General features: G+C 42.1%; 1 protein-coding gene across 1 annotated transcript; it reads left to right on the top strand.

The window, feature by feature from the left end:
- The first annotated feature begins 2,614 nt into the window (after positions 1-2,614).
- Positions 2,615-12,875, top strand: LOC128263540 (muscle segmentation homeobox). Its single transcript, XM_052998663.1, has 2 exons — positions 2,615-4,101; positions 11,771-12,875. Exons 1-2 carry the CDS (start codon positions 2,910-2,912, stop codon positions 12,106-12,108), a joined length of 1,530 nt encoding a protein of 509 aa, XP_052854623.1. The 5' UTR covers positions 2,615-2,909; the 3' UTR covers positions 12,109-12,875.
- The last annotated feature ends 317 nt before the right edge of the window (positions 12,876-13,192 follow it).

The raw sequence follows: 13,192 nt of genomic DNA, 5'->3' as shown, positions 1-13,192 counted from the left end.
TAAAATCAAACTCGAATCGGTCGGCGGGAAATATAAATTCGAAAAATTATGAAAAACTATCAAAACATTTACATACGTTCAGGGGAGTCGGGTGGAAAGAAAAAAAATGGTTTGCTCTCTTCGATCAACGCAGGTAGAGCTGCCTATTTGGCATTAAACAAGCTAGTTTCAGATTTAAAAAAGCAAACACTTTTTTGTTTATTAAAACTTAAAAATCTTCAAGCTTTTAAAAAAAAATTTGCGATTTTAAAAGTATTAACTTTTACAGCTAAATTTAGTATATAAAATTTTATCTATCAGTGTCAGCTAAATTAATGCTAGTTTCGGCATACAAAAAAATGTATCTCTTCATTTAACTTAATTTTTTGTGTCAGTGTCAGTTAAGCGAATGCTTATCTATAAACCAAAACTTTTGAAATATGTATATAACTTTTTTTTCAATTTACTTATTGAATAGTTTTAAAAAGATTATTTAGAAGAAGTTTTCGATACTTTAAATAAACAAAAATACATCATAACCACAAATATATTAATTATTAAAATTTTTTAAGGTTTGTCTTAGCTATTTTTTGTAAACTATAGTTGTCAGCACTGCACGCAACCAAATCGGCGGCCATTTATCAATTGACCAACTCGGTCGAAGCGTGGACTTTTGTTGGTGCTTTTGTTATTGGCCGACTTGCTGCTGCTTTTGCCGGTTTCGTTTCATCTCAGCTTGATGGTGTTAAAGGGGTGGTGGAGTGGGGTGGAGCTCGCTTATGATGTTTATTGAAAAATTAATTTGCGCCTCGTTTTTGTATTTCTTTTTTCGGCTCTCATTTGCGTATTTCAAAGCGTAATGAATAATGATGGTGGTTAAGTAGAGGAAAATAAAAGAAACTCTCGACGTGCTTGGCCTGAGAAATTAATATTTGTAATTGGCTATAATTGTTTATGCCAACGGCACAAAGTCTAGAAAATGAGACGAAGACAATGATATTAATGAGCAGAGGAGGCATCGCATCACATTTTGCAGCCATTTCGGAATGTTTAATTGAAAAGAAAGCTGAATAATGAAGTGCTCAACTTTGGGAAGTAGGAAAATGTTTTAATCAGTGGAAGCGATGCGAAGGGGCGTCGAAAAAAAGTGTTCGGAGATATATCAAGTGTTAATTGAATAGCTGGGAAATGTGTGAAGATTATAAATGCATTTATTGGCGGTGCCCTTTTAGATGAAATTAAAAATAATTAAAGATAAATAATAAGAAATTCAATGAAGTCTATTAATAAGCGTCAACTACTATCTATTAACTGGTTATTTCGAAAAGCAAGAAATATTTTTGTTTTATTTTAGGCACTTATATAAAATCGTTTGCAACTAATTAAGGCAACCCACACAGCCATTCGTCAACAGTTCTAATTGAGCTCTTTATGTTTCCCCCACTCTAAATTGCCATTAAAATCCTTTCGCCAACTTGCCGCCCGAAAACCCGAGGAAAACCGCCACCCACCCACACAATCCAACCACCTCCCTTGTCGACTTGGTCCTTTCAGCAGCGGAAAACAAAGGAGGAGCTGAACAATGGCTGGCAAAAGTTTTCAAGCCAACAATTTCACATAATAATCCTTAAAATGAGTTTAATTTGTAGAGCCAAAATTATAAACTGCGCGGGTTGGCAGGAGGGTTTTCGTTTCTTTTATGCAATTTATATTCCTTGGCTCTTTTTTGGGGATTATGGGGGATGGCAGAATTCTATATAATCCTGCATATTTCACATTTATATGTATGTGATTGATTTGGCCGGGTCCAGGGATGCTCGATTTATGTGCCCCGATCCGATTTTTATGGCTTATCTTTTCGAGGTGGGCATGGGCAGCCGAAAAGGAGCAGAAAGGAAGAAAAAACATAATTTCCTGACCGAGATTGCAGCTTTGCGATAACGCTGCTCTGCCTGTCGTTTGACGATCTTGGGTCCCTGATAATGATGGACTTATTATTTATTATATTGTTTATGCTGGCTAAGGACATGTAGGAGTACCAATTAAATTACGAAGCCCCGACAAGTGTATGCATATGGATGTACATATATAGCTTAAAAATCACTCCAATTTGGCCAAATGAAGTCATGAGCGACAGAGATGGGTGAAGGAAAAGCCAAAGAAAAGCCAGAAAACCAAAGTGGAAATGGACAAGCATTTGCCGCCGCTGCTTGTTATAAAATGCTAATACGCTCAGCAGCTCGCAAAAAAAAGTGGAAAAACGCTTTGAAGATTGAATTATTCAATAATAATTAGGCGTGCGAGAGAGATGGTTATAGCTTGGGGGGTAGTCTAGCATCTCTTTCTAAAAGAGTGCTCAAAACTCACCACACTGAAGCGAGAGCGAGCGAGAAAAGAAGGCGGCGCAAAGGCAGAAAAGTGGAGAAATACCTAACTCACACAGGAAAAAAAAGAGAGTGAGCAGGCTAGAGCCAAACCAATAAAAATGGTGTCGTGGGATAGGTGTTTCTCTGTAAGCGAGAAAGAGAGCTATAACCTATACAGCCGGTTTTCCACCACCAATCTTTCCGCTTCGGTGTGCGTGAGTATCTGTGTGTGCCGCACTGAGCCAGCGGTGCATCCGAAATTGCCACTATAGTTCAGTCGCAGAACAGACGTGATCTCAAGAGGACGTGTCTCTCTCTCTGGAGCAAAAAAATATATATCTCTGAAAACAAATAACGTCGCGTGTATCTGTGTGTGCGCCTTCGACGAGACAGTGTGTGTGTGGTTTCAAGCGCGTGTGATTAACAAGCGCATTAATTAAAAAAGATAATCGAAAACAAATTGACAGCAGGCCATGTCTCAATAAAACAATAAACCGCCATTTAAAACGTACTGCAAGCGTATTCCAGTGAACAGTCGCTAAAAACAATCGAGAAAGAGGCTTTATGTTAAAGCTCAGCCCAGCGAGCATGACAGTTACCGGTCTGCGACAGACGATGACCAGCCCCACGGTGCCGCCAAGCAGCAACACACCCGCGGGCAACATCACCAGCAGCAGCAGCAACCACAGCAGCAGCAACATGAGCTCGAGCAACATCAGCCAAATCAGCAACACCCAAATCCCAATCCCGGCTGGCCTGAATCCCCTGGCCAGTCCCACCTCGCCGTCGGCATTGCTGCTGGCCCACCAGCAGCATCTGTTGCAGCAGCACCAGCAACACCAGCAGCAGCAGCAACAGCAGCAGCAGCAGCAGCAGGCGGCCCTCCAGCTGGCTGCAGTGAATCCGCCGGTCCATCATCTGCACAAGACCACCTCCCGACTGAGCAACTTTAGTGTGGCCTCCTTACTGGCGGACACAAGGCCGAGGACACCACCAAGTCAGGCAGGAGATGCGCCCCAAAACCTCACCAGTTCGGCGGCCACATCGCCCATTTCCCAGGCCAGCAGCACACCGCCTCCGCCGGCGACGTCGGCGGCCCAAGTACCCGCCAATACCTTTCATCCCGCCGCCGTGGCGCACCACGCCCACTTGCTGCAGGCCGCCCACGCGGCGGCAGCGGCCCATGCCCAGCATCAGGTGATGGCCGCCCAACTGCGGCAGCAGCAGCAACAGGCCGATGCCCGGGCCAACTCCCCACCTGCCTCCACGACCTCCACGCCCAGTTCCACGCCCATTGGATCCGCCCAAGGTTCCGGCCTAGGAAATGTGGCATCCACTCCCGCCAAAAACGAACGCCATTCGCCGCTGGGCAGTCACACGGATTCGGAGCTGGAGTACGACGATGAGATGCTGCAGGACCACGATGCCGATCACGACGAGGAGGAGGACTCCATTGTGGATATCGAGGACATGAATGCCGACGACTCGCCCAGATCGACGCCCGACGGCCTGGACGGCAGCGGCAAGTCAATGGAGTCGCCGCACGGTCCTCCGCCGGGCTCTCATATGCAGTCCACCATTCTTTCGCCGGCGGCCCTGGCCTCCGGTCATGTGCCCATCCGCCCGACTCCGTTCAGTGCTCTGGCCGCGGCCGTGGCCTGGACGGGAATGGGCACCGGAGTGCCGTGGCCAGGAGCCAGACAAATGGCGCCATTCGGACCGCCCGGCATGTTTCCGGGAGCGGGATTCGGTGGAGGTAAGTGTCGCCTTCTTTGATTATACTTAGCGTTCATGGAGTTTGGCGGGAGCTTGTTTGCGGTTTTTTGGCACTTCCTCAAGAGGAAATGATAAACCCTATCGGCTACATGTGCTTAACTTTTATATAAAGGGATATTTTAAACAATGTTGAGTGGGAAGATAGGGGTGTATAGTTGGCTAAAGCAAAAAGTTTAAAAATTTCATGGAATCATTTAATTCATTTAAATATTCAACGAGAAGAAAGAAAAACATCGGAGGAGCTAAAAATATGCAAATAAACATTTTAACATACTAATTTTTAGTATTTTTAACAATCTTTGTTTAATAGAACCTCTTTTATTTAATAACATTAATTTTTATTATTTTTCACAATCTTTGTTTAACGAAATATATAATATATAAATATACATATAAATTGTGTAAAGTCTTTTAAAAGTAAACAACTATTTGTCCTTAAATCAGAAGATCTAACAGAAGCTTAAACTAAAAGTGTTAAAAGTGAGTTATCATTTAACATTGTTGTACTCGACAAAATAAAAAATGACATATTAAATTAGTTATTTTTTCGCCTTAGTCTATGCACAATATTTCGTTTAGCTTTCAAAGCTGGAGTACAAAATTTCAAAGCAAATTTAATAATATTTTATAATATTAGACCACAAATGTTTTGTTAAACCTATAAACAATAGAAATTCGTTAAATTCCGTGTAGAACAAAGATCGCATTAGCAGCCAGCCAGTGAGAGTGATATGTATTCAAAAACGATTCATTTAATGGAGGAATTTGCTCCGCACTCCCGCTTCGCCACCCCCATTGTTTTATGCCCCACTCGTCGTGGCAAGTTTATCTACACCATTTTGTGTCGCATTTTAATTCAATTAACTGCCGCCCCTCGCCTTAATTGGCATCGATGGTGATGCTCCGCCTGGGGAACTGCGGGTGCTGGTGCTGGTGCTGGTGCCATTGCTGGTGCTCCATCATGGCCACCGCGTCGTCGTCATCATCATTGCGATGAAATGGGAATGATCGTGACTGCAGCTTGTAGTCAAAGTGCGTGGCAATTATTATTGCGGGGCCTTAAATAAAACAATGAAATATGCCTGATTGCTGGGCCCCATTATTTGATGATGATAATGATGATGATGATGGGGATGGCAGCGTCGCTTCGCGTCACGTCGCGTCGCGTCGCGTCGGTTTTGATTTGACTCAATTGGCTCTGTCTGATTATTCATTGCACTCGGTGCTTACCGCCGTTTTTCGGTGTTTTCCGGTCTGACAGCCAGCCAGCCAGCCAGCCCCCTTCTATCGTCCGAAAATCTAATAATAAACGCATAAAAACCGGACCGTCTAACTGGCCAGACTAATTGAAGCGAGTCTGGCGGCTTAACCAGCCGATCTCTATCTGCATGCACAGTTCACACTTTGCCTGCATTTCCTGGCCGACTGGCACCCACAAAAAAGCGTAGGGAAAATGAAAATCCAGGGAAAACACTCGCTAAGTCACACTTTGATGCCGCACTGACATGTGAACTTTACTCGGCCATCGCGAACTTTGCGTTTCCGCTTTTTAAAGTTGCCCAGTTGCCCAACACACTCCAAACACCCAGAAAAAGGGCGGTGCAAAAACGGCGAGCAAAAAAGTGTAAATTTGCTTTTTATATGCAGCCCAGCAACTATTGTTCCTGTTTTTATTGTTTGTTGTTTGCGGTTAGAGTGTTTTTTTTTTATGTGCCACTTCAAGGCATTGTTTTATAAAGCTGTCGGTTTGCTACAGAAAAAGTGCCCCGAAAGGGTGTCGTCTTAGGGAATTTGGGTCTTCGAATGGGTTATGGATTTTCAACTTAAAATTTGTTAAACTAAAGGGAAAAGTCACTTTAGCATGTCAGCTAAAAATCGTTGCTCAAACATAGAATATTTAGTACTTCTTTAAAATAAGATTGTAAACAATAGTAAATCATATAAAATTCAGGGAATTTATAAAATTTGAATTTGAAATCCCACAATTGGCTTAAAATAAAAATTGAAAAATCCAAATAAATCAATCTCAATGTGGGTCATTAATTCCCGGCCCTTCGTCAGCCACTTGAGCTATCTTTTGTCCCAATGTCTCTATAAAGAGGCCATGCAGACGGCAGAGATGAATAAACTATTCCAAACGCCGCTTATTTTGTCATTTGGCTGTCAACTGCTGCATGTGTATAAAATACTGCCGAACGACTTCATTTCGTTTCGTTTCATTTGGCAGCTGTTTTTTTTTTTCCCTGGCTCTGGGCCACAGTTTCAGTATCAGTTTGAGTTTCAGTTTCTGGTTCCTGTATTCAGCGTGTCTCATTAGCGCAGCAGGTTGCTGTCTTTTGTGGACTGATGATCCCCTGTGCCAGGGGTCTTGCTTCTGACCTGAGCCGCTATCTCCTGCGGCATTATGTCAAGTGTTAGGTACTTAGTGCCTCGGCAACTGGAGATAGAGGTTGTATCTTTCGGTTGCTTGGCGGCCAAGCTACCGCTTGTCGGCTCTTTCATGGCCTATTAAATTAAACTACCTCCGATTAGACTAAGGGAACACACACACGCTAGAAAGCGCTGGTCGTTGTGTGGGCCGTTTAAGTTGGATTTTTATTTAGTTTTTCTTGTACCCTTTGCGGTTGCATTTTTTTGTGCGCCGGTCATTTGATTAACATTTTCGTGTTGCAATATGGGGAATTCCCTTTTGTGCCTTCATAATTTAACTAATTGCAAGCGCAGTCAAGTCACGTATGGTGCACATGCCACCCATTTTTTGCCCATTAACCCGCTCCTGCCCCCTGTAACCCCTCTCGCTCGCACTCGCATTCAGCACCACCACGCATTGCAGCTGCAATTCCTGGCAGCCATTATAGAAATTAATTTTCAAGCTGAACAAACGAGCAACAACTTGGGAGTCATTGCATAAATACATAGAAGCAAACAGCGCACACATATACTATAGACTTGTTGGTAAGTTGGTAAGAGCGAGTAAGAGCGAGAAAGAGCGAGAAAACCTGGCCAAAACGGTGGGTGTGGCATGTCAGCAACGCCCACCCAAAACACGCAATTTTCAACAGCACCGGCAGCAATTTAAACGTTGACAGACGGCTGCTGGCCGGCGAAAAGTGAGAGGAGAAGAGGGTTAAGGAAGAGCAGTGGCAGTGGCAGTGCGGGGGCTAAGAGGGGGCTGCAGGGGGTTAAGGCGGCCGTTTGCATGCGTTTTAACACCATTTGCAAGGCTCCAAGACGAGAGAGTCAAAAGCTAAAATAATATTTGCATTCTGCACGCCATCTAACGTGCATAAGCTGTACTAAATACACACATGCAACACATGGACATGGGTTAAGATGGGGGTCTTTTCAAGTGGGAGTGGGGGGCTGGGCTGGGCAGGGGAAGGGGGCGTGTGGCGGTGCAGACATTTTGATGTATGTTTTGGTAAATAAAATTTATTTGCATTAAATTACCAAGCCAGACAAAGCGAAGGTGGATGGCATGGGTTAAGACAAGGCATAACAAGGCATGGGGGTGTTAAAGAGGGGCTGCCACTGTGTGTGTATCCGTGAGGTTGAGAAAACATTTGCTAAATATTTGTAGACAATTGGTAGTTCAACTAATTTGAGTTGCTGCTGTTGGATGTTGCTGCTGTGCCTCCAATGTTGCTGTGTGGATGTTGCTGCTGTGCACCTGAGTAATTAAATGGCATTTGCAACCTGTCATAAGAGGCAACCCAACCCACGGGCTATCTGAACACTCTTATCTTGCCCAGAGGCAGCGAACTTCATTGCAAAACAGTCTAAATAGATATATGGCCAGCACGCAATGTGACAAGATTTTCAAAGACTTGCCAGTGGGCAGTGCAAGTGCACTGTGAAAATATCCAAGTACTAAGTACCATCAAGACAAAAGTTAAGGGGAATGTGCTTGAGTTTAAGGGATTTAAAAATTATGCAAGCTCTTTTGTATTTAGAATGATTTTGGTAATTTTTTATTTGGAAATTAAATTGTAACATTCTTAAATCAAATTGTTCAACTGTGTTTATTATAATTAAATAATTATCAATAAATTAAGAACATTTTTGAAGATTTCATTTCTAAAAACGTTTCAACTCTGGATTTAAGAACAAATATCAGGCACTAAAAATATTATTATCTAATTAAAATAAGCCATTTTCCCCTGTGTAAGTGTTTATCTACTAGCAACTGGTTATTAACACGCTTCTGGCTAATTAATTGACTCGTTTAACCGGTGTTAGGGCCCCGACCAAAGTTAACAATTTTAATTTTGTACGCGCCCAAGAAATTCCCTGCGCCCAGGACCTTGCCATTTAATTCGCTGCTTAATCATTCATTTAGCCGATAAACACCTATTTGGTGCTAATTAAAATCCCTCATTATGAAATCGGCCCGTGGAGGCCCACAAGCGGTTGCCGTTTTGACCGTAAGCGTGTAATTGCATTAGCCATCCGGCCAGCGATCTGCCCATTTGGTTGTTCCAATCCTCCATGTTGCTCAACGGTGGTTTTCACTGCAAAAACGCTGCTCAGATCGCTGGCTGGCTGGCTGGCTGGATGGATGGATGGATGGATGGATGGATGGTGCTATGCGAAAACGCTTTAATGAAGAATTAATTGCCAGCAATTTGCACCGCAAATCAATCGAGCGTTGTCACCGTCGGCTATATACAGCGATTGCTTTGGATATTTGGTATTGCTGTTGCTCCAAACGATACGCGTAAATTTCACAATTGCTTGTTGCCTGTCTCATTTAGCTGCTGCCGTTGTTGTTGTTGTTGTTGCTGCTGTTGTTGCTGGTCGATGGTCTTATACGTTGTCTCGTCTACAATACACCGGAGAACTCAAATTAATTGAAAATCCATTACAAACATAGGCTAAATGTCACAATTGGCGTTTGTGGCATGTATTTGCGCTGGCAATGGCGATGCTGGCGACGTATTGCCCCAGCAGCAACGGCACGGCAGCAACATCACAGCAACAGCAGCAACAGCAGCAACAACAATGCCTATAAATGAGCAAAAAGGCGAAAACAAGTCTCGCACTCTGGTTTCAACGTGCGTCTCTGTCGCTTCCCCTCGAATCTCGAGTTTTTCTGCAGGTTTTGCAACAGGCCAAAGGTATTCGGTGGGCGGGGAAACGAGGGGGGCGGAAAATCCAGCTCACTTGCAATGGAAACCCCATTCCAACAATTTAGCGACAAATGAGCAATTAATTTTGAAATAAATGTAAAGCAAACTGAAACGAAAAGAAGGCAAGAAGATTGGGCGACGATATGGCATATACATAATGGTAGTTACAGCTATTAATATTAATATTAAATCAATTAATATTAAATCAATTAATATTAAACAATTTTTGTTAAATTTAAATATTTTGAAATACTCATATTATAAACGAGAAAGTATTTAAATAAACAGCTTTGTTGAAAAGCAAAGTTCAATTATTTTAAAAAGATATAAAAGCAGCAAAGTAAAGAAACTAAAATCAACGAAGCAACCATGTTTGACCGTAAATTGCACATAAATATTAAAGCCATGCAGAGAGTATAAATATTATTGTAAGGAAAAAATCGTAAAAGCCAAAACCTCAACCTGTGACAAAAGCGAAAAAGGGCTGTAAAAGTTTGGCCGCCTCGTTTATATGCTAATTTGGCAACTAATTTATGGTCAATACAACAAGAGCGACAACAAAATACCAAACAAGACAAAACAAAATCAAAACTTCACACGGAATGCAAGCTGACTAAAGAGAACAAGGCGAATAACAAAATATATTTATATTTATATTTATAGAGGCCGCGTCGCGGAGTCTGTAACAAATTTCTGAATGCAGCATCTTCATTATAAAGTCCGGGGCACCTGGAATCATCTGGTGGCTTTATCTTTATCGGGAGTATTCACATTTCGTTTCACCTTGTTAGGGGCCATACGAAATGCTTTTACGACCTGCAGCAGTCTGCAGTTCAGAAACTGAGGCACACAAATAAGTGAAATTATATGCATATCGGCCGATAAGGCCGGAGCATTAACATAACTCCGACATGTCACACTAATTACTTAATGAGCCAGTCAGCCCGTTCAAGTTCCCCCGTAAGCCCGGCTTGATTATTAGTTTTGATTCCATCGCGAGTTGGATTTTTATGGGCTTATGGCAGCCCCGGCGACATTTATATGTTTATCGAAAACACAACATTACAAAATGTGTGTGAACACATCAAGTTTTTAGGACCTGTGAGCTTGAGAAAAAAGGGACTACACAAGGGCATACAAATGTATAGTATATGTGAATATTAAGCTAGGTAAACAATACATTTGTTTAATTGAGATAATTTTATAGCGACAACATTGATATTTATTTTAGATATTACGGGGTCTACTCTTCTGTTATTGTTGTTTAATGCATCGTTTGCCTTTTGCAGAGCATAAAAAGCAATTACAAAAGCATGCAACTTGGCCACGTTTGTCACTCGGCAATTTCAATTTGTGCAATTATGCGTAAAATTAAAGCGTTGCATATCATTTGCATTTGTCTTTATTTTGATTCGACTGCTGCCAGTGTCTTGTGTGTTGCCTGAAAACAAAATGCCCAATAAATTACGCGTGCCCGCGAGGAAGATGGGAGTTGGGAACTTCGAGGAGTAGAGGGGGGCCTGAAAGATCTGACCCGGACTGACTGCATCTTTAAAATGCCATTTGCATCTTTGTGGTTTTGGCGCAGCCCCGATGGCAAGCTCATTACTTTCATTAACAACACTCCCGGCATGCAACTCGCAACTCGCAACTTGCAACTCACAACAGCTGCTGCCTTAGCCCCCCTTTTCCACGGATTGGTCGTCTTTATAAGGCCTGCACGTTTCTTTTTGCCTTCTGTTTTTTTGTTTTGTTTTGTTTTTTTTTTTTTTTGCGTCTTTTACTTCTCTGTGCCTTTGTTTGCCAAAACAAAATGCCCAAATTAAAATTGTTTTGCTGTGCAGAGAATCGAACTGAGATATTGCCGGGGAATCGGTGGGGCAAAGCTGGAGGAGGCAGGCGAATGGGGAGGGGATTCACTCGGGGAATGCATTTTCCGTCGCTGCTACTGCTTCTGCGGCTGCTGCTGCTGCTGCTGCTTTGTCTGACAAATAGTTTAGACAGCAAATTTATTGGCCACTTAAAGGAGTAATTACCGTATATTGTTGCCGCTGCCGCTTTTAGCCAAATTGACAAGGCCAAGGACAGCGGCAGTTGACAGCACATTTCATTCAGCATGCGGCTGGGTTTTGCATGCTTAATGGTGCAGTAAAATCGGCTTTGAGTGGACAAAGCCCTTGATAAATTAATTTCTTAAAATAAAATTATTCTAAAATGGACCGACAAAAAATTAATAAAACAACACATAAAAGTATTATGAAAATTGGATTTCTTGGATTGGACAAATTCTTTTTAAATAAACAAAAAACAATATAGCTACAATGTCTTCATTACTAAGGTCACTTAGCTTAAGGGAAGTTAGTACATCTCTATCTTTTAAGGGAACAATTTAACTTTGACGGACAGCAAAACTTTTGTCCGCTCAAGAGAATTTCTACTGTTAAATCTGCCTTATCTACCCTATTGGGACAACCAGTCAAGCAGCCAAACTAATCAAGACTTTTTCCATGTATTTTCCAGATGCCAACGAACCGCCGCGGATCAAGTGCAACTTGCGGAAACACAAGCCCAACCGGAAGCCCCGCACGCCCTTCACCACACAGCAGCTGCTCTCGCTGGAGAAGAAGTTCCGGGAGAAGCAGTACCTGAGCATCGCCGAGCGGGCGGAGTTCTCCTCGTCGCTGAGGCTGACGGAGACCCAGGTGAAGATCTGGTTCCAGAACCGGAGGGCCAAGGCCAAGCGGCTCCAGGAGGCCGAGATCGAGAAGATCAAGATGGCGGCGTTGGGAAGGGGGGCGCCGGGCGCCCAGTGGGCCATGGCCGGGTACTTCCACCCCAGCCTGATGCACCTGGGATAAGTGGCGGCCCAGTTGGTGGGCGATCCCCTTAGGGTGCGCCACCAACGCCCATTGAGCCATGGTCCCCAGAACCATCATCGTCATCATCCTGGTAACCAAATAGCCGCTGTCGCCGGTCCTCGAGCGGAAAACCCCAAAATTTTGCTGTGATGTTAGCGCATTTTACGTTACGATACTTCCAAATGTTGTTTCAAATGCACACCCTGTAAATAACTATAAGAAAAACCAAGAAGCACCCGATCTAACCAATCGAACTTTGTATATAGCGAGAGCAAAAGCAAGCAGAAAAATGTTTCCTAATTGTACATAAATCTAGCATGTAAACCCAATCAATTAAACACCTTTGTTCGTTTGTTTCGATTTCTCAGTTGACAAAAAGATTGAACGTAATTTATTTGCACAACTCAAGTCAATAAGCGTAAAAACAACATTAACTAAATTCATATTTGATTGTATTTGTATTTTGCAACGTAAGTCAGTCTAGCTAATGGATCGATCGTGTATTTAAAAAATACTTTTAAGCGTCTAATCTAAACTAATCTAATGCTATTACTATGCCGTTAAAAGTACTTTATGATAATACCACAGACCTATACATATAGTTCATACATGCATAATATATTATGAATACCATATAGCGTTAATCCTCTGTAGTTGTTTAATCATAAATCATAAAAACAAAAATGTGAAAAAAATAATACAAAAACATGCAAAAAGAGCAGAATGAAAATCATACAAAAATCATTGAAAAAATATATAATTATACAAAAAAAAATACTGAAATCGTTTTATTTAAATTAAATACGGATGAAATATTTACGGAAGTGAATCAGATTTCTTTCAAATGAACATTTAGACTACTATTAATTTAAGTCCCCCCAATGGGTAAGCTTATTATAAAACTTATTACTAAAAAATATTCCATGAGCTAAACAGTTTGTTGAAGTTACGAATTTATTTGTTGAGCTACAAAGTATCTTCATGATGATTATGCTGATTACATGGATGTTCGACAGCCTCGTAAAATTCCAGGAAAACAATATTTTGTTTTGATTAAAGTGTTATTTCCAACGGATTGATTGCA

The sequence above is a fragment of the Drosophila gunungcola genome, chromosome 3R, assembly GCF_025200985.1.
Source record: "Drosophila gunungcola strain Sukarami chromosome 3R, Dgunungcola_SK_2, whole genome shotgun sequence".
NCBI lineage: Eukaryota > Metazoa > Arthropoda > Insecta > Diptera > Drosophilidae > Drosophila > Drosophila gunungcola.
This window is presented reverse-complemented; position numbering and strand designations above follow the sequence as displayed.